At 37.0% G+C, this 19,014-nt stretch overlaps 1 protein-coding gene across 5 annotated transcripts; it reads left to right on the forward strand.

The window, feature by feature from the left end:
* The first annotated feature begins 182 nt into the window (after positions 1-182).
* Positions 183-19,014, forward strand: LOC110451341. Of its 5 annotated transcripts, XM_021499292.1 has the most exons (13): positions 183-253; positions 1,644-1,761; positions 5,329-5,395; positions 6,580-6,963; positions 7,586-7,859; positions 8,549-8,832; positions 9,435-9,634; positions 10,169-10,511; positions 12,497-12,765; positions 13,394-13,843; positions 14,022-14,145; positions 14,981-15,218; positions 17,038-19,014. In XM_021499292.1, exons 4-13 carry the CDS (start codon positions 6,595-6,597, stop codon positions 17,355-17,357), a joined length of 2,871 nt encoding a protein of 956 aa, XP_021354967.1. In that variant the 5' UTR covers positions 183-253; positions 1,644-1,761; positions 5,329-5,395; positions 6,580-6,594; the 3' UTR covers positions 17,358-19,014. The 5 variants fall into 5 exon arrangements, with proteins under 5 accessions (XP_021354967.1, XP_021354968.1, XP_021354969.1 ...); XM_021499293.1 differs by lacking the exon at positions 5,329-5,395; XM_021499294.1 differs by lacking the exon at positions 1,644-1,761.

Below are 19,014 nucleotides of genomic sequence, written 5' to 3' on the forward strand. Positions count from 1 at the left end.
TGCGAGAACAAGAAGAAAGCCATCAGTCGCAAGAATCAACAATAAAAATGAATTGCATTCATTTCCGTAACCGTAGTTTTTTTACTTATTCATTTATTTTGTTTGTTTTATAATAAAGACTTCGGTTGGTTTCTTGGAAAACAAAAATGTGTTTTTTTTACGGAAATGTAATCGAATGCGCCGGTGTAACATCCGGGGAGTTTGATGCCGCAAGAAAGAATTGGAGCAGAGCAGATGCCGACAATTGAAAACCGTAATTGTCTAATATATATTTATCACGTTCACCATGCCAAACGATTAATATTATTTATGTATGTATAGACCCACGTTAAGTTCAAAGAAGGAGTACGTTTGGGCATTAAACGTTCCAAAACACTAATCCGTAATACATAGGCGTGCTCCGATGTCCTCCATGAACAGACGAAGCCATTGGTTCCCTAAGATGCATCTTGGAAGTCAAAGCGATGTAAACTACTTAGCTTAGAACTTATTAAAATATTGTTCCTGAGATTGTAAACTCCTCTCTTCTAAAACTGCGTGATTCTGATCATCGTGCCCCCCCTCCCCAATCATCACCTCTGCAATGTAAAACAATAAACCGTATTTTTTGAAATGCTACCCGGTAGAGTAATGGATATTACGTCTGGAAAATAAATGTGTTACGAACGTTATCAAAAATGTAAAAAATAGGATGGATAATAATCCTGCATTTGGGTAACAGCTACATTTGAGCGTAACAATTTTAGTACTGAAACGGGGAATGAAGTGAAAGAAAAACACACAAAAGTTCTTTTTAAACAATTTGAGCAAATATTATTCTTTCAACTAAATCTAGTGAGGTACATTTGTACACATTTTAACACAAAGAAAGACAACTGAATCAACATGTTTGTGCACAATTGTACCTTATTGTGTTTTTTTGTTATTGGATTATGTTGAAAAAATTACCCTCTTTTTTGTTCATACTGTTACTTTCAAATCAATTAATGTGTCAATGGTTAAGCTGTTACATATTGTATAGTAAGATTACTATTAATGGGATATCCTAAATAATATTGCTTTACAGTAAAGAACATTTTGGATTCCTTTTGGTAAATGTGCAGATATCTAGTCTAAGAAAATTAAAAAGGTGAAAACTTGAGGTACGTCACTAGTGCTATTAAACCGACTCAGCCACCCGTTCACCTGTCTTTTTGACGGGCAGTCTTCTGAAAGAGACCTATTTTGAAGGGCAACTTTCCACTGTCCTTACTATTGTAATTTGTATATCAATTTTGACATGCAGTTTTGTAAAATTAGTTATAAATCAACGTTTTGGACAGGGACATTTGAAATCCTGTCTAAAATTCTGAAATAAATAAATAAAATTAAAGACTGTAGGTCACATACATTGTGTATACATATCTTTGAAAGTTTGCAGATTACATTAGTTTCTTTTTCTTGTTTTTAAGAATTCTGCAAATTATAAACCATAATTGTTACCGATTATGTATATATATATAAATGTTTTGGACCATATTTAGCGTTTTATGTACTTGCTTTGTTGACATAGTCAGTTTCTACTTTGTGATCTTTTAAGCAGATGTGATTATGTCAACACTTAATTTAATATAATATGCACTGATTTCAATTTTTACGTCTAGGTTTGGAGAAGAAAGATTGAGATCATCAGGTGACCTTTGAACTTGGAGGAGAGTGTGATATAATAAGAAATTATATATCACAGTGCCACCTTGTGTTGAGATCAAGGAACAGTTCCAGGTAACTGCACCAGATGAAAATAAAATGGTTCCAGTTGATAAGTGTCCAACATGGCATTTTTGCTGCTGCTTCTCACAGCAGATGTTGTAGAATATCTTTCCACTGGAATTAAATCATTTTCTCTGGTTCAGTAACTTTTTGTGTAGTTTCATACAAATTTTCTTAGCTGTCTTGTGAAACAATTACATCCCATTCCTATGAAAAATCACCAACATCAACCAAATTTTACACATATATGAGTAGAACATGAGACATAGTTATGCAGTATTATGCCTTTTCATAGAAAAGGTTTTCTATTTTATTTTTAGCTCACCAGGTCCGAAGGACCGAGGTGAGCTTGTGCCATACCTTGGCGTCCGTCATCTGTCCATCGTCCGTACACCAACAATTTCTTTAAATGACTTCTTCTTAGCAACTGATTGGACTTTAATTAAATTTGACTGGAAGCATCCCTACGTGGTGGGGATTCAAAATTGTACAAATGGTAGGGCTGACCCCCCAGGGGACTGAGGGGCAGGGCCAAAAGGGGGCAATAACCCTATAACCAGATATACAATTGCTGAGCCTAAAGAGAAGAATGCACATATGCTTCCAGGATGGCCCTAGGGTTTGGTCCCACCATTGGATACATAGTCCCTGGGTCATAACTTTTAAATGGTTAATACCCTCACCCCAAAACTGTGTATACAAATGCTTGGCATAAAGAGACAAATGCAGTCATTATATTAGAATATACCCTAGGGTCTGGCCAAACCCCAAGGGAACTAGTTTCTGAGTCACCGCTTGGAAACAGTTGAAATCCCCACCCTTTAACCAGATATACAATTGCTGAGTATAAAGAGACGAATGCACATATGCTTCCAGGACGGCTCTGGGGTCTGTCCCACCTTTGGAAACTTAACCCCTGGGTCATAACTCCAAAATCCAAGATCCCCACCCCAAATTATATATACAATTGTTGGGCATAAAGAGACGAATACAGTCATGATATTAGAATTGACCCCGGGTCTGCCCCACCCTTGTAGACCCCTGGGTCATAACTTTAAAACAGTTGAGATCCCCACCCCAAAACTATACATATACAAATGCTGGGCATTAAGAGACGAATGCAGTCATGGTATTATAATTGATTCTTGGGTCTGGCCATAATCCTAGGGACCTAGTTTCTGAGTCACACCTTGGAAATAGTTGAGATCCCCATCCCATAACCTTGCATAAAATTGCTGGGCATGAAAAATCTCATACAGATATGCTACAAGGATTGGCCTTTGAGTCTGGCCCATTCCCTTGGATCCTATTTGGAGAATATTTTGCCATGATTGCTTAGATATCCAGATGAGCGATACAGGCCCTCTGGGCCTCTTGTTTATTCATTCTGATACCTGAACCTGAAGTTATACCTGTTTTTGTGACCAATTCTGTGGACAACTCCAAAACAACTGTTAAACCAATTTCAATGATATGTAGCCTGTACAATGTAGTTGTGCCCTGGCACGTTTATTATTTCATTTTTTTGTAAGGAATGGAGATAGTATTAATTAGTCTATTGCTTACTGTTCTAGATAGACATGCTTGGATATTATATATACTTATACATTTTCAATATCTTGCTTTCTGGAAGTGATGCAAGTGAAAATGTTTCTCCATATATAGAACTGTCTCAATTTGATTAAAAAAGAATCTAGAGCTGGCTTTCTCTAGACTCCAGTTTATCATTAAATCCAAAATAGAAAAGTTACAGGAGGTTTTCATGTGTCAAGATTCATTTGAAAACATCTGAAAGCAATTGCAAGACGGCTACTATCAAATTAAACTTGTTCATGAAGTGTGAGGATGATTTCATCATTCAATAGTTAAACATTTAAACATCTTTGTGCCTGCATTATAATAATATTGAAGAAGAGTTTTTATCGTTGCATTTTTTCTACATGTAAGGATCTAAGATTTGTTTCTCATAGATCTATGTTTTTAGCTCACCTGGTCCCAAGGACCATTGTGAGGTTATGCCATACCGCAGTGTCCATCGTCTGTCCGTCCATCAACTATTCTTTTAAAAAATGCTACTTGTCCTGAATGGCCAAGTAGATTTTGACTTAATTTGGTCTGGAGCATCCTTATACTCAATTTTGTATAAATGGTGGGTGTGGACCCCCTGGGGGCAGAGGGGTGGAACCGAATAGGAGAAATAGAGGTAAAACCTTTAAAACCCTTCTTCCACCATAGGGATTAAGGGACTTTATTCTTATTTAATCTGAAGGGGACCTAATTTTGTGTCTGGGAATTTTGGGTCCGACCCCCATGGGGGCAGAAGGGCAGGGCCCAATAGGAGAAACATTGCAAATCTTCGAAATCGTCCTTTCACTTTAGGAATGACAGGATTTTGTCCAATTGCATATATATACATATAACCCCTGACTTAACATGTCATTCATGTACACTTTCAGGAACATCTGGCTATATATTTTCTAACTTCAATTTTACTAACATTTCCAGGTAAGCGATACAGGCCCTCTGGGCCTCTTGTTTGTAACATTAAATGTCTTTTGATAACTGAAATTCTGTGCCAAACTGCAGTATGGGTCAAACTATACCTGACCAAACAAACAATGTCTGCTAAAAATCTTTTGAAATTTTGGTTTTAATAAAGTAAAACAAGGTTTTTGACAAGTACAATTTGATTTTTAGTCTGGCAATCTTCAAAAATAGTTCAGCACACACATGTTATTTTGCTATAAGAAAAAGCAGGAATTTCAAACCTCACACACATATTACTTTCAGTTGATGAAGTATTCAGAATTAGCCTTTAGACATTGATTTACCATATGAAATGATGTTTATTCGTTGTATCAATATAGATGTAGAGTAGGTAAATCAATGGTAATAGTAGTACAGGTCTGTGATTGATTATATATTGTATAGTGTTTGTCAAAAATTATATTGTTGGCAACACCTGCTGCATTTTCTATCTGTTCACTTTATACTTTTATGTTTTATGTAAGCTAACAATAACTTTACAATATTTGAACAAAGGTTGTGAAAAGCTTCAGTTTTACAAATGAAAACAACAATTATGATATAGGTGTTTTGTTCTGATAGTTGAAAAAGTAATGCTTTCAAAATGTTAAATAGAATAAGTATAATGTGCAGTGCTATTAACATATTTATATTAGAAAAGACTTAAATGAAAATTGTTAAGATTTTGTAGCTGCCATTCAAAGAAGGACAAGAAATCTTACGTAACCAGTGCATCATTGATAGGCTACCAAAAACATAATTTATTGTTCCTACAGATGCATTTGGGGGGGGGGGGGGGATTGTGATTAAGAAAGAAGTTACATTAGTATTCATGTTAAGATTTAAACATCTTAGGCTAAATGTCAAATAAACAACAGACATAAGATTATTTCCTACTTTGATTAACTGGGGTTTAATTTAATACTAGATCTGTTGTAGGTCAAACTTTTGTTCGTGTTGAAAGGTTATTGTGCTTATAGCAACAGAATATAAAGTGAGGGGATGAAACTGAAGCCAGTGTTCCTGTTACAATGTCCTTGTTTTTCTGTTCAGGTTCAGCTCTACTGTGGAGGTGAAGTCGGGGTTGCCATCAGGGGTGTGAATCTTTCAAGAAGAGCAGGTAACTGCACCAGTGAATGTGCTCGTTCTCAACCATAGCATACATAGCGCAGCATTGTATGGGCCAGATTGCCAATGTTGTGAGGGTTGTATACATGGGAGTAGAGCTGTGCTTCACTGGCGCAGTGCGTTGTTTCACCCCTCTCATGCTTGGGAGTGTCTAGTAATAGAAGCACTGTAAGGTATTACATTTAACATGCAGCATCAAGCATTCCTCTTGACTAGAATTATGTGTGATGGAGAATGTGTACCAAACATTGCTTGAACATGTTGTTACCTCTGATGTGGGTCTGTATACTTCAGTATTACAGAACTTCAGTAAGTATTGTAACCATGAGAATGTGCTCCACAACAGTGATGTTGGACGTCTGAAAACCATATACAATCATCAGCAGTCTTCTACTTATAAAATATACTTGAGTACAGTTTGAAATATTTCTTTTCAAAGGTATATTATAAACTGAAGTTTCTATTCTTTGATGTAAAAAATGTATGCAATTCAGTTGGTTTTGTTAAATGTATATGAACATGTAAAAAGAGGATAGAATATATATGCATTTGTAAAAACATTTACCATGATAATAGGTTATATAGGTAATATATGTGTATTGGTTTAAGTAACACATGTACCTGTTTCTTTTGTTGTTGTGTGATCACTGCAAGTTTAAGTGAAACATCAATCAGTTAAATAATGACTGATGTTTTTGAAATATCTGGGTTAGTTATTATACATGTACAGTATGTTTCAAAAGACACCCACCGAACTTCTGATAAATCTACATACTCCTCAGTCTTAACATTGTAATGTTTGTCTGGGCTGAAACTGCTGATGGACTGAATTTATCTTGATGAAACTTTAAAAAAGGGATAAATAATAACAGGATGGTATGTCACATTCCAGTCTCCTGTCTCTTCCTCAAAGTCAAGGTCACACACAAGTGTCAAACAACTCGTTGCAATTCTCGTCTCTACAAACATTATTGAACAACTGAATGTTGATATAAGAAACATTAATTCCTAACATCTGAAGGTTTTGACAAAAATTCATGAATAAAAATCAATCCTGAAAAATAGATCATGTGTCGTGGAAGGAGACATGTAATGCGCTGCAATACTTTTGTGTGCTTGAGTACCTCTGTTTGAGAAGTGTAGCTAGATTAATATTGAGTTGCTCCTCTTTTACAGAAATAAAACTCTGCCATGGTTGGACAGAGAGGCAACCGTGGAGGTGGAAGAGGAGGAGGAGCCTGGGGGGACGACTCCCAAGACATGGGAGCTATGGGGGGCAGTATGCTAGGAGGGTATGGAACCCAGAGTGACACTAGTATGTATGCCCAGGGAGGCAAGAAACGCTCTTATAACGACTCCCAGGATGGCTACTCCATGCCTAATTACTATGACAGCACTTCTACAGACCCATATTTTCGCGGGATGGATCCCCCTGCGTCACGATTTGTGAAGACTGAAAGCACCCAACAGCCAGACCAATATGCATCCTACTATGAGAACTGGGATTCCGGCTATTACAACCAGGGAAACGACTCCCAGTCTAGCTACTCAGACTATGGCGTAAGTATTGTTCGTTTCAGGCATTGATAAGGAAACTTTGTTATATTTACAATGAATAGCCCAACAGTTCTTCCGAAAAGACTAAAGGTTTGCACTTCATCTGTGAGTCCTTCAGTATGTCAAATTTTGGAGGATATCTCATTCCCAATTATAGACAAAGATATGGCCCTTCATTCACTAGTCATCACTTTGGGGCTTATCTCATATGCTTTTTGTCACCTACCAAAAACTAGTTTTGAATGTGAGTATCTCTAGGGATGACAGAGTGTTGCATTTGCTGAAACGGAATCACTTTGGTGGGGGCATATCGCCTATATCAATGACAATAACCATTTTGTGTGTGTGTGTATCTCATGGTATGATTGCATGCCACAAATCCCACAAATAAGTTCCTGTGTCCCAGTTTATACAGAGTTATGGCCCTTTGTTGAATTTTTGATACTAATTTTAACTGGAGGTTGGGGGTTTATAGGTTGCTCAGGTTGGTCTCTATTTATGACATATAAATAGCCACTTGCCACTTCCAAGTGGTATTCATCTTTAGAAGTTCTTTATACTAGATGGTGGCTAGGCACAGAAATATCATAATTGCATTAATTTGTTTTGTTTCATGTCTGCCCAGTCATCCCCGCAGCAGTCCGGAGGAGGGTACAATCAGTCTTCAGACTTCTCTCAGGATGTTGACTTCCCATCCAACAATACTTCCGGCTTCAACAAGGGTTATAACAAAAACCAACAGAGCTGGAACAAGCGTGGTGGAGGCGGTGGAGGAGGTGGAGGTCGAGGAGGTAGAGGACAGCAGCAACAGCAACAGCAACCATGGGGGCGAGGAGGTCAAGGAATGCGCGGTGGTGGCAGGGGAAATAACCGTGGAAATCAAGGTGGTGGCATGATGGGTAAGGTGTTGTCATGAATAGGTATAATAATTCTTTTATAAATATTTATTTTCAATGTTGTTTTATGATACATTTAGGAGAATTGCACATGCACAGATGTGGAACTGTTTGTCCTCACTCATCAGTCTGGCAATTTAATTTCATGCTGGATTTTGTTCTAATGTCACGAGTAGTAACACATGTCAAAATATCATGGACATGTGATTTCTATATCATCTTTGTTAATCTTAATAGCAACTTAGAAATTTCTTCAAAAGAAAATCTTTGTCATGCTAGGGACTCCTGAAGAAAACTTACTTTTGGATTAGAAATAGAAGTTGCAATGAAACCCATTATCAGAGAATAAACATGTTGCTGTAACAAGCAACATATTGCTTGTTACTGCTAACAAGATGCAAGGTAAATGTTATCATAAGGAGTGTTGTTCATGTGAAGAGATCTGTTTCATGTTCAATGCCATATCTAGACTAAAATGCTGTAGACCTGGTTGATACTAGCTTGTAAGTAATGTATCCAGGATATATGTCAATCTTGGGAAAGTAATTCTACATGGACAATGAGATATTTTCCACAAAAGAAGTTAGTAATACTCTCCAGCAATGATGGCTGCATAGCAGTCGAAGCATGCAGTAATTAATACCTTGGAAGTTGATCATTGCTAATACTTGACGTTTAATGGTTTGATTCAGGTAAGAGAGGCCAGCAAAAGCCTGGTTTCCCTCCCCAGAAGGCCTTTCCTGGACCCATGCGTGGAAACAAGCGTGGGCGTGGGGGTAGAGGGGGTAATGCCATGGTGCCTCCCATTCACAGTCTGGCCAAGGTGTCTGTCCCAGATGTCACAAAGATGTCTATTGCAGAAAAGATCAGAAGGTTCTGTCTCTACCTGCAGGCAGAGACCAACAAGGTGAATTCCATCCAGACCATAGAGAATGCACTGACGGGAAGTAAGCTGGGCCTGAAGACTGAGTACGAGGTAAAACTGTTATGTCTTCTCATAAACTTTCACCTGGAACAAGTTGTAGCTCTGTATGCCTAACATATACTCATCATCTAAACACAGCCAGATAGAGGTGTTTTAAATTACTTTTTCTTTGGTAGTTCACAGGATTCTGCTCAGTATTGTAAGATACTGTATCGGCCTTTCCCATATTACCACTATTGAAAGTTTGCAGACCTACCAGAAGAGTCTGGTTTCAATTAATTCTTGACTGTTTAACTTTAGTGGTACTTAAATCCGAGAACATATCCTTGTTGAATTCAAGATGAAAATTTGAGAAATATTTCAAACTCTGTAAAATTTAATGAATTGAAATATAATCTGAATGAATGGAATAGATTTTTTCAAGATAATTTCAAGATGTGAATGATAGAAGCACGTATTAGTATTTCTGGTATACCTATTGATATGTGCAAAAATTCTAATTATAAATTTCAATATGTTGTGGGAGGTGTCGAAATCCAAAAGCTTTTTATAAAATTGTGTTAAGTATGAGATTGAAAGCTGGCTAATTTTGATTCTTTCAGTTCTTAAATGTGGTAAAACTATCCTAAATGGGCATTTCATCTGCTTTACAGGTTGAAGAGTTGATGCGTGTGGCTGGGCGTTGGATGTACACTGGTTACCTCAAGCTTGACAGTATCTTTCTGACACGGTCAGTTGGGGCCAACAAAAAGGAGGTCAAGCACGACGTCTACACTAAAGGTCTGGACATCGTCAAAACGAAGACGGTGGCAGAGATATTTGCTCTCAAGGATCCTGGGGTGGAGGCAATTAGGTCCGTTTTTTTATTTCTTTTTCAAATTTCCATCAGCCTTTATTTGATATACCATATGTGATTTAATTTTATAGAGTTTGATGCAAAACCCTGCGCAAGCAAACTGGTGATTGATGAACAAGTTATTCAAAGTCATAATGTTTTGGTTAAAGTATGTACGAGTATAAGGTTAGTACTGTCGAGGTCATTCAGACAAGATTTCAGTCAGTGTGTAACCTGGAAAGTACGGTGACTCCAACACAAGATTTTAACCCAAGTGTGTATCATCTGGTGAGTACTGATGTCATTCAGGCATAAAGTTGGTCCCAGTGTAGATAACCTGGAGAGCACCATGACAGTCACCACAGTCATTGAGCCATAGTGTTGGTCCCAGTGTAGATAACCTGATGGGTGCCATGGTCATTCACTGTCATTTGTTTTGGAAAAAAAAATAATTAAGGATGTTTATCGGGGATTATTTCAAAATAACTATTTGATCTAAGATATTTGTATTCCAAGTTATTATTTCTTATGTACATTATCTGTCTGTTGCAGATCTGAGCTTACCAATAGTCTTGAGGTAAAGAAGGAAGGCTTGGGAAAGACCGAGTCTCTACAGGTGGCCAAGCAGGCTATGGAAGAGATGACTAACACGTACAGTACTAAACATGACGGCTTTGATAAGTTGATGACATACCTGCGTGAGAGCACCAACTTGCCGGAGTCACAGATCTCCTGTATAGAGCAGGGTATATCTGCATCTCATTGTGGACTCACACACACATTTGACGGACAGATGGTGCGTCTTCCCACTGGTAAACTCTTCTTCAGGGGTTCACTAACTATCGCTGAGGTTGTGGTTGCAGTTGGAACTGGCTACAAGAAAAAGGATGCCAAGGTATTTTCAGTTTGCTTTGTGTTGTTTTAGATTTTAGGCATCACACTCCGTTAAAAGATAGTGTTCAAATAAACCTCATTTGAGGATTCAGAATAGTCAAAACTATTTATTTTTACAAAAACATACCTGGTATATTGCCCCATCAATAGCCAATACGACTTTCTGATTGGCACATAGTTCACCTTTGACTTAGTAGTGAAGGTCACAGTGAACTGACTGAAGTGCACTGCGCACCAGTGGGTGATGTAGGTATGCACTAAGTTTCATCAAAATATCTTTAAATTTTCAAAAGTTACCAAATGTTGCTTTTCCTTGACGTAGAGGTGAGGGTCATGCTGACTTATTTATAATGCACCACATGCCATCTACAGGTTTGCTCTTAATTTGTTAAAGACATCGCTAATGGTTTAAAAATTTCAAATCCATTTCATCTAAAGGTGAAGATCATTGATTTATTATTACAGTGCACACCTTCAATCAAATGCATTATGTTTGGAGGGTTTATGAATATTGGAATAATTAGGGCCCCGTATCGGAGATACGGGTGCCCTATAGTAATCACTCTGTCTGTCTGTCTGTCTGTCCACAAATTTTGTTCCTGGCTGATAACTTTGGTATCTATGGGCCGATATACATGAAACTTGGTCAAGATGTTCAGTTTACAAAAATACACATTAAGATAAAAAAAGTCAAGGTCATTAGGTTCAAAGGTCAAGGTCAAATTTTGCATCTTTTCACTGATGAACATTTTGTTATGACACTATGAAGCAAAGTTGATAAGAATTAAACAAGGAGTCAACTAACCAAAGGTCAAGGTCATCGGGTCAGGGGTCAAGGTCAAATTTTGTAGCTTTCACTGGTGAACATTTCGCTATGACATTATGAAGCAAAGATGTTCGGAATTAAACAGACACACTGAGGTAAAAAGTCAAGGACAAAGGTCAAGGTCATTCAATTCAAAGGTCAAGGTCAAATTTTACATCTTTTCACTGATGAACATTTTGTTATGACATGATGAAGCAAAGTTGATCAGAATTAAACAAGGAGTCGACTGACCAAAGGTCAAGGTCATTGGGTCAAAGGTCAAGGTTAAATTTTGTACCTTTTCACTGGTGAACATTTCGCTATGACACTTTGAAGCAATGTTGCTCAGAATTAAACAAGGAGTCAACTGACCAAAGGTCAAGGTCACTGAATCAAAGGTGAAGGTTAAATTTTGTACCTTTTCCCTGATGAACATTTTGTTATGACATTATGAAGCAATGTTGTTCAGAACATGACACATAGTCAACTGACCTTAGGTCCAGGTCACGGGGTCCAAAGGGTCAAGGTCAAGTTTTTATTTTTCACTGATGATCATTTTGTTATGATATTAAGAAGTAAAGATGGTCGGAATTAAAGATTTAGTCAACTGACGAAAGATTAGGGTCACTGGGTTAATGGTCAAGGTCATTTGGAACCAAAGGTCAAAGACAAAGTGGATCTCTGTCTTTGACCCTGGCTCTTGATGAAGGAGGTATATAAGGTAAAATGAAACAAATCGAAGCTAACAAATGAGTGTTGCACTGGTATTTACATTTCTGTTAGCCCAGCAAATATGGAGGTGGAAGGAAACTAGACTCGCATCATAGTACATGTAAAATGTATATTAGCTTCCTTGCCATTCTTTTTGAGGTCCAAATGTCAAACGTCAAGCTCAGCTATATGGGCAGATTGCTTCTTGATGATTATGGAGGATATATTGCCACAAGACGGGGCCCTTACTGACCTGTCAGTGTTCTAGTTAAGATGGCTATAAAAATGTGTCAAATCGACAGCTCTTCATCAATCCCATCCCAACACATAGTATTAATTAATTAGCATTGTATGTGCTGCATAGGGTTGAATGTCCACATATGAATATTGTTATTAAATTTTTTAGACATCATTTGATAAGAAATGTATGTGTGTAATTGAGTACCCCACTTCTTTGGTCCTGTTATCAGGTACAGACATATGAAAGAGCTTTGGAGGCCCTGAGAACCAAGACAATGGCCCAAATCCTGAAGAGTGTACCTGAGGCTGAGGCGGTGACGGGAGTTGTCCAGGAAAAGGTGCCAACAGTTCCAGAGAAGGACCGCAGTAGTCAGACACTTCTGGAGAAGATGACAGAGATAACACAACTAATCAAGGAGGCCCAGTTCCGGGAAAATAACATTAATTATCTTGATGTCACTGCTATACATCTGGGCTTCACTCCGACCTGTATATACAGGTCTGTTACATAGTACAAAAACAACATTAGCCATCTGCTAGTAGCATTTAACCTCCCTGCCCCCTTGAATATTCTACATTTTTATGCAGGATGTTTAAATCCTGTAAATGTGCATCTAAGTATATTTTTATACACCCATCAAATTTGACAGGAGTATTATGGTATGGGTTCGTCCGTCCGGCATAAACTTTTGTTTGTCCGGCAATCTCCTCCTACATTTTTCGATCGATCTCTTTGAAACTTGGTATACACGATAATCATGATATGAAGTTGTGTCTCCCTTAAAAGAATTTTGATTCAACGATTTTTGCAAAAATTATTGCCCTTTGTTCATTTCAGTATTTGATTTTTTGTCCGGAGATTTTCTCCTACATTTTTTATAGCATGTCAGTTAACCACTCTTAGAATGATGCAGATCTTATTTCAATGTAAGAAAGTATATAACAATATTTGGCATTCGACAGGCGTATATTTTTCCGCCCTGCGGTACTCTTGTTGACACTTCTGATTCATTAAGAGATATGCAAATTGATGTTGGAATATGGTGTACTTCATATATGAAAGTTAGTGTATCTTGAGCTTTGTCAGTAAAGCCTCTGTCAATAGCATTTACATTTTGGTGTTGTAGAAAACTTGAAAGTGAGGGTAACAAGACTATGATTGCTTGTGAACTGTACCTGGATAGCATTTTGATGGCGACCGGTGAGGCCGAGCGCCGCAAGGATGCCCAGGTGGAGACCTACAACAGCGCATGGGATGTTCTATGTACTACAGCACCAGACTACATTCTTAAGGAACACAAACGACTAAAGCCCGGCGACCAGGATGACCCCAGCGTGATGGATGTGTGGGTCAAAGGCTCGGGCAAACCCAATGCCAACACCAACATGCCAGGGCTTAAACGCAACAAGATGGATCCCAACGAAGCCTGGAAAACTGTGGACGTAATTGTGTTGATGGAGCATGAGGACTGGAGCTTTGATCGACAGAGGCAGGCCTTCTGTATACTGAACTACAGCTCGACCTTCAATGGCATGCTGCTTCAGTGGCAGACAGAACATGATGGCAACATGTTCAAGTAAGTTTTAATATGTATCTCCAAAACCACAACACATCTTTAAATCTTATTGAAACGCTCAGCATACAAACAAAAGCATGTTGAAGTCTTACATTTCTTTCCTGTAAATTGTAATGTCAATGTGATCAATGAAATATTAGATTCTGCAGTCATCACAACACATGTTCTCTGTTTGCAGGTCAACAATTAATCTTCAGCACAAGATGATTGGGGAGGCCTCAGCTCTGGGGAAAAACACCTCCAGGAACCTGGCTGCTGCGTGTGCTCTCTTCAAGTTGTACGAAACGCAACACGTCATCAGAGTAGGTTCATATTCAACATCATAGCACGGTCGTTGACACTACCCAAATTGAAACCTTTCAAAACAAACTTATCGTAACATTTTGCTTGATGTAACTAATTTTTCTTTTGTTTTGAATTGTAATAACCCAAATTTTGTCTGCATGTTTGCGTAAAAGAGGCTTGTAATATTTTCCGTTTTCGCTGCCATGATCAATTCACACAAGGCAAGAGTTGAACTGTTTCCAAAATGTTCCGGTCTGCATTATACACATGGTGCTGGTTTATGAGATTTACCTCGACAGGGCCTACCCTGAAGAGTCAGTGTTTAAGTGATCTATCTTAGTATAGTTGGGTTTTGTCTGAGATAGATAAAACGAAATTAGTGATTTCACAGAAATGACTGATAGAGGAATCCTATCATGTTTTAGGTGTTATTGATTTTACTATAAAAAAAATAGATTAATTTTGAGTTTAAATCTGTTTGCAAGTTTTATGGTGAAGCTAGTCTTGAAAAGAAATAAGATATTGTCTACCTTTTAAAATAGATATCTATCATTCAGTTTTCTTTGTGACAACACACACGCATGTGGATTCATGGATGTGTGAATTATAGCTATAGGTCAGTTGAAAACATAAACCTGTGAAATCAGACATTTTTTCATTGGGCCCAAAACACCATATCGTAATTATAGGAATTCGTGGATTACGATTACCCACTGAAACAGAGAATTGCTTTATGTCAAACTTGTAATTACTTTGTGAACCTATGAATTTATGGATGAAGATAACCCAAAAAATTTGAAACCCCATGGAAATTAGTGATTTGATATTATTTTTAGAAATGTTTTTTTATAGATTTCCCGACGAGATGATACCAAGTTATGGGTGGAGTACCCTGAGATTAAGACAAAGGCAGAAGCTCTGAGGGTGGCAAGTGGGGCACCGATGGAAGAGGTGGTGGCTACTCCAACCCCAGCAGACGGGGAAGAGAAGCCCTCCATCCCTGCCAACAAGTGGGTTGTTCAGGTGGCTGAACAGATGATCACACAGCACATTGCCAAACAGACGCTTGACGAGCTCACCTTTGGACCAGGTAAGTAGTATTCTTAGGCCACTTAGTAGGGCTTTTTAGCTCGCCTGTTCGAAGAACGTGAAAATGTTAATGTTTTACCTGCAAGTTATTTAGAAGCTTGTCATTCATTAAATATGTGTACTAGGATGCTGATATTTGGCATGGAGGTTCCTGTGGGGTATACTATTGATTTAGTGAAGTTGAAATTAAAAACAAAATTCACACAACTTTTGAAATATTTTGACCTGCATTGAGGTTCCTGTGGGGTAAAATATTGATGAAGTGAAGTTAAAATAAAAAAATAATTTCATTTTGATTTTTTTAGACCTTTAACCTGTTTTGAACTTTTCATTTTTACAAACAAATTTTTAAATACAATAAAATTTTAAAAAGGCGAGCATTTGGTGGCTTTGACACCATCTCTGGTTTGTCTACTATAATCAGATGATAGGCTGTTTAAATCACAATTTTGTCTGTAAACAGTTCTTGGTTTTGCTATGACTGGGGATCATCCTAAAGTTTCAAAATTAGGATCTTGTTAGTCCTTAGCTGTGCATGACCTGTTTTAGGAATGATTGAGAACAGTTTGTCTGCCAGCTTGGATGTTGACAGTTAAAGTTTGTTATTGCTATTTCTCAGAAAAAAGTACAGTGAAACCTCACTTACTCACACTCCCTTAACTCGAATACTCCCCATTTGACAAATATTTTGCTTTATAGTCACAACTTTATCCAACAGTCATTGGTCAAATAATATGTGTTCCTCAAACTCCAATTTTCCCCCGACCACCCAAGTTCTTGTATCCTGTCTGTTCATTGAACAGGTAGACACACCTGTGTATCACACTTTCTACAAGCCATTGAAGTGTCTGGGGACACGGACTGCACTCCATGCTCATTGTGTTTATACAGATGTTGGTCAGACAACAGATGAGTAGAGGATTTACTAGTGATAGGCTAATGATCGATTGTAATCGAAAATCAATCGGTTTGCCCTTTCCGATTCTGATTATCGATTACAAATTCCATAATTGATATAATCAGTTCATCAGTATTCAAATGTCTTCCATGTTAAGTATGCTTTGGGAGTGATATATTGTTATGATTTATACTATATGGTTGATAAAAATGCATAAAATTTGCTTGATATGCAAACATTATAAAAGAACAGAACCTAATGTATAGTGAAATAATCTGTCTATTGATGTTATAGTAGTGTTCTCACTTTATTTGGATATTCAGTCCAATAAGATAAGAAACCGATTATGCAATCGATCATCGATCGGTTCACTACTTCCAATTACAAACCAATTATCGATTTTGATTTTAAACCGATTGCCCTTCACTAGGATTTACAGCCTGTCCTGATTCATTGTCTTTGGCCAAGTGTTTTCATTTCAAGAAGAATTTCGGTCAAACTTTATGTAAATGTCAAGTACCAGAGTACCTTGAATGAGTATTATGTGAGGTTCCAAAGGGTCAAGGCCAAGGTCTTTGTTACTATGTCTAGTTGTACTCGACTTTTTGTCAACCAATTCTCCCATCATCATTTATAGAAATTTGCAAGAGCATTCATGTCTAACACAGGTTTTAGTTCAAATTTTTGCTTGTCATTGGTTTTTGAGGTTTGTTTACGTTAATTTTTGAGGTTATCACTTAAATATTATTTTTTCACCTAAAAGCTTATCTTAGCTTGCAGTTGGCTAACTTAGTAATAATTTTGTTTTCCATGGTTGATTGGTGATGAATTTGCATTTCTCAGATTTTTTTTGATTTTTTTTTATCATAATGAAATTGTCATAATTTGAATTAGTAAAAAAAACATATTTATTTATGGACAGGTATGCCATTCAGTGAGAGTAAGGAAGTGCGACAAATAGCCCGTAACTTGGATCTGAAACATGACATTCGCCAACAAGAAGGCCAGTCTTATCTCATCATACACAAGAGGATGACTCCTCAAGAAATGATCAAGATTCTGCAGGCCAATAATTCACAGAGTGGCAAGTACTCTCTGGTGGATAAGGACACGCTGCCCACCTACCAGAATATCCTCCCCGAGATAGAAAAACACGAGGCCATGAGGAACACTGGGAACACCGAGGGGGCCAGCAAGAAGAAAATTAAAAAAGAAGATATCAGCATGACAGATTTATCATGAGACAGCAAATTTTAATCCTAAAATCACCTTGTCCATCTTTTATCATGGAACAAACGAAATAATACATTTTAAAGGATTGTCTTCAAATTTCTAAACTGCTTGTAGTTCTATGAGCTGCTTTACTTTTGTATCAACTTTGATAATGTTATGATTTTTTTCCCGGATGTTTTACAAAGTAAACCAAAAAATCATGTTATTATTTAATTTATGATGTTGAAGGGGAAGGCTATAATTGATTTCAAACTCTTCAACCATAAAAGTGTAAGTTTGTAAGATCTGTGATGAAGTCTGAAATATGTGATGTTGGGAGTGCTGGGAAGCAACTCTTTAACCACAAATAAAAAATGAAAAGGTTAATGATTTTAGGTTTCTTGTACAATTGATTCTAGAAAGTCTTTCGTGGATTTATGTAAAATGTTCAGATTAACCCCAAGTATTGCTTCAATTGTCTTGTGTGATTGGGGCCAACATTTGATAGAAAGATTGCAAGAGATTTTTTGGAAATGTACTGTATATATGTTAGGGTTTGGGCTAATAAATCAACATTATCATGTTATTATTTCTGACCCTTTTTAAATTCAAATTTTAATATGAATCTTCCCTTCAAAAGAAATATCATATTATTACAAGTTCTTTTGGTTCTTCAAACATATATTTTCCAGGAATTCAATTTAACACCATTTGAGATATCTTGATGAAACTTGGAGGTTCCCCTACATAAATGTGCATTGCATTGTAATTAGGTCACTGTAATAACCTTCACCTCTAGGTCAAAGGTTAAATTAATGCAAAGTTTGCAGTTCAGATTTCACCAAATGTATTTTAATTTTAGGTCAGTTAAGTGTAAAGCTAATATGTTGTTTAACCCTTTCACCACTGTGTCCATAATGGACTCATCCAGATCAATGCATGGTAGAGTTTACTAAAATTACATAGGGGTGAAAGGGTTAATATGAACCATCTGGAAATTTAGTAAAAAAAACACCAACATAATTAATTAGGAAATGATTTGTCATGTGTCAGAACTCGGTGTTTTGAAAATATGGGCTTTTTCCACTGTACATGAATAAAGGTGTACTTATTATAAGTTAATTCCGTTGATTGAAGTTTCTTTAGTGTGTTTTGCTTTTAAACAAGTCTCAAGTAAACTTGCTGTCTCTGAAGTTCTGTGGGCCACTCCATGTTTTTAGCTAATAGTCTGTGTGGTTTTGTGTAGAAATGGCTTTTGAATTAAATTGCTGAAATTCTTGAAGGGAGTTAACAATTTAAGAACAGCATTTGTTGCCGAGACTTTTGTGTCAGAATGATATATCTACCTAATATCTACAAGCTTTAAAAAACAAACGTTTTGTTGATATTAGTTGCTGCTCTTGTGATACTGTCAACTTGGACAAAAGGTATATACATTAAGTATTAAGAAATAGATATTGTGGAAATTTGTGGTAAATAATCAATTTTATTACATACAGTTCAGACCCTATCATTGGTAAAATACATCATCGCATCCAAAACCTAGTCAGTCACAACTAATTTGTGTTGTCTTAGTGGTTTGTTAAATCATTTACATTATGTGGAATTGTTCTGAACTTCTGTTTGATACATTGTTTTATTATTTAACTTGTACTGTAAGATATATGTAATAAATCAATTCTTGATA

The sequence above is a fragment of the Mizuhopecten yessoensis genome, unplaced genomic scaffold, assembly GCF_002113885.1.
Source record: "Mizuhopecten yessoensis strain PY_sf001 unplaced genomic scaffold, ASM211388v2 scaffold5965, whole genome shotgun sequence".
In the NCBI taxonomy this organism is placed as follows: Eukaryota; Metazoa; Mollusca; class Bivalvia; order Pectinida; family Pectinidae; genus Mizuhopecten; species Mizuhopecten yessoensis.

Coding starts and splice junctions, on each gene's coding strand:
- LOC110451341 (XM_021499292.1), top strand. CDS start 6,595: ATGGTTGGACAGAGAGGCAACCGTGGAGGTGGAAGAGGAGGAGGAGCC. Junction 6,964..7,585: donor CTAGCTACTCAGACTATGGC/GTAAGTATTGTT, acceptor ATGTCTGCCCAG/TCATCCCCGCAGCAGTCCGG. Junction 8,833..9,434: donor GCCTGAAGACTGAGTACGAG/GTAAAACTGTTA, acceptor TCTGCTTTACAG/GTTGAAGAGTTGATGCGTGT.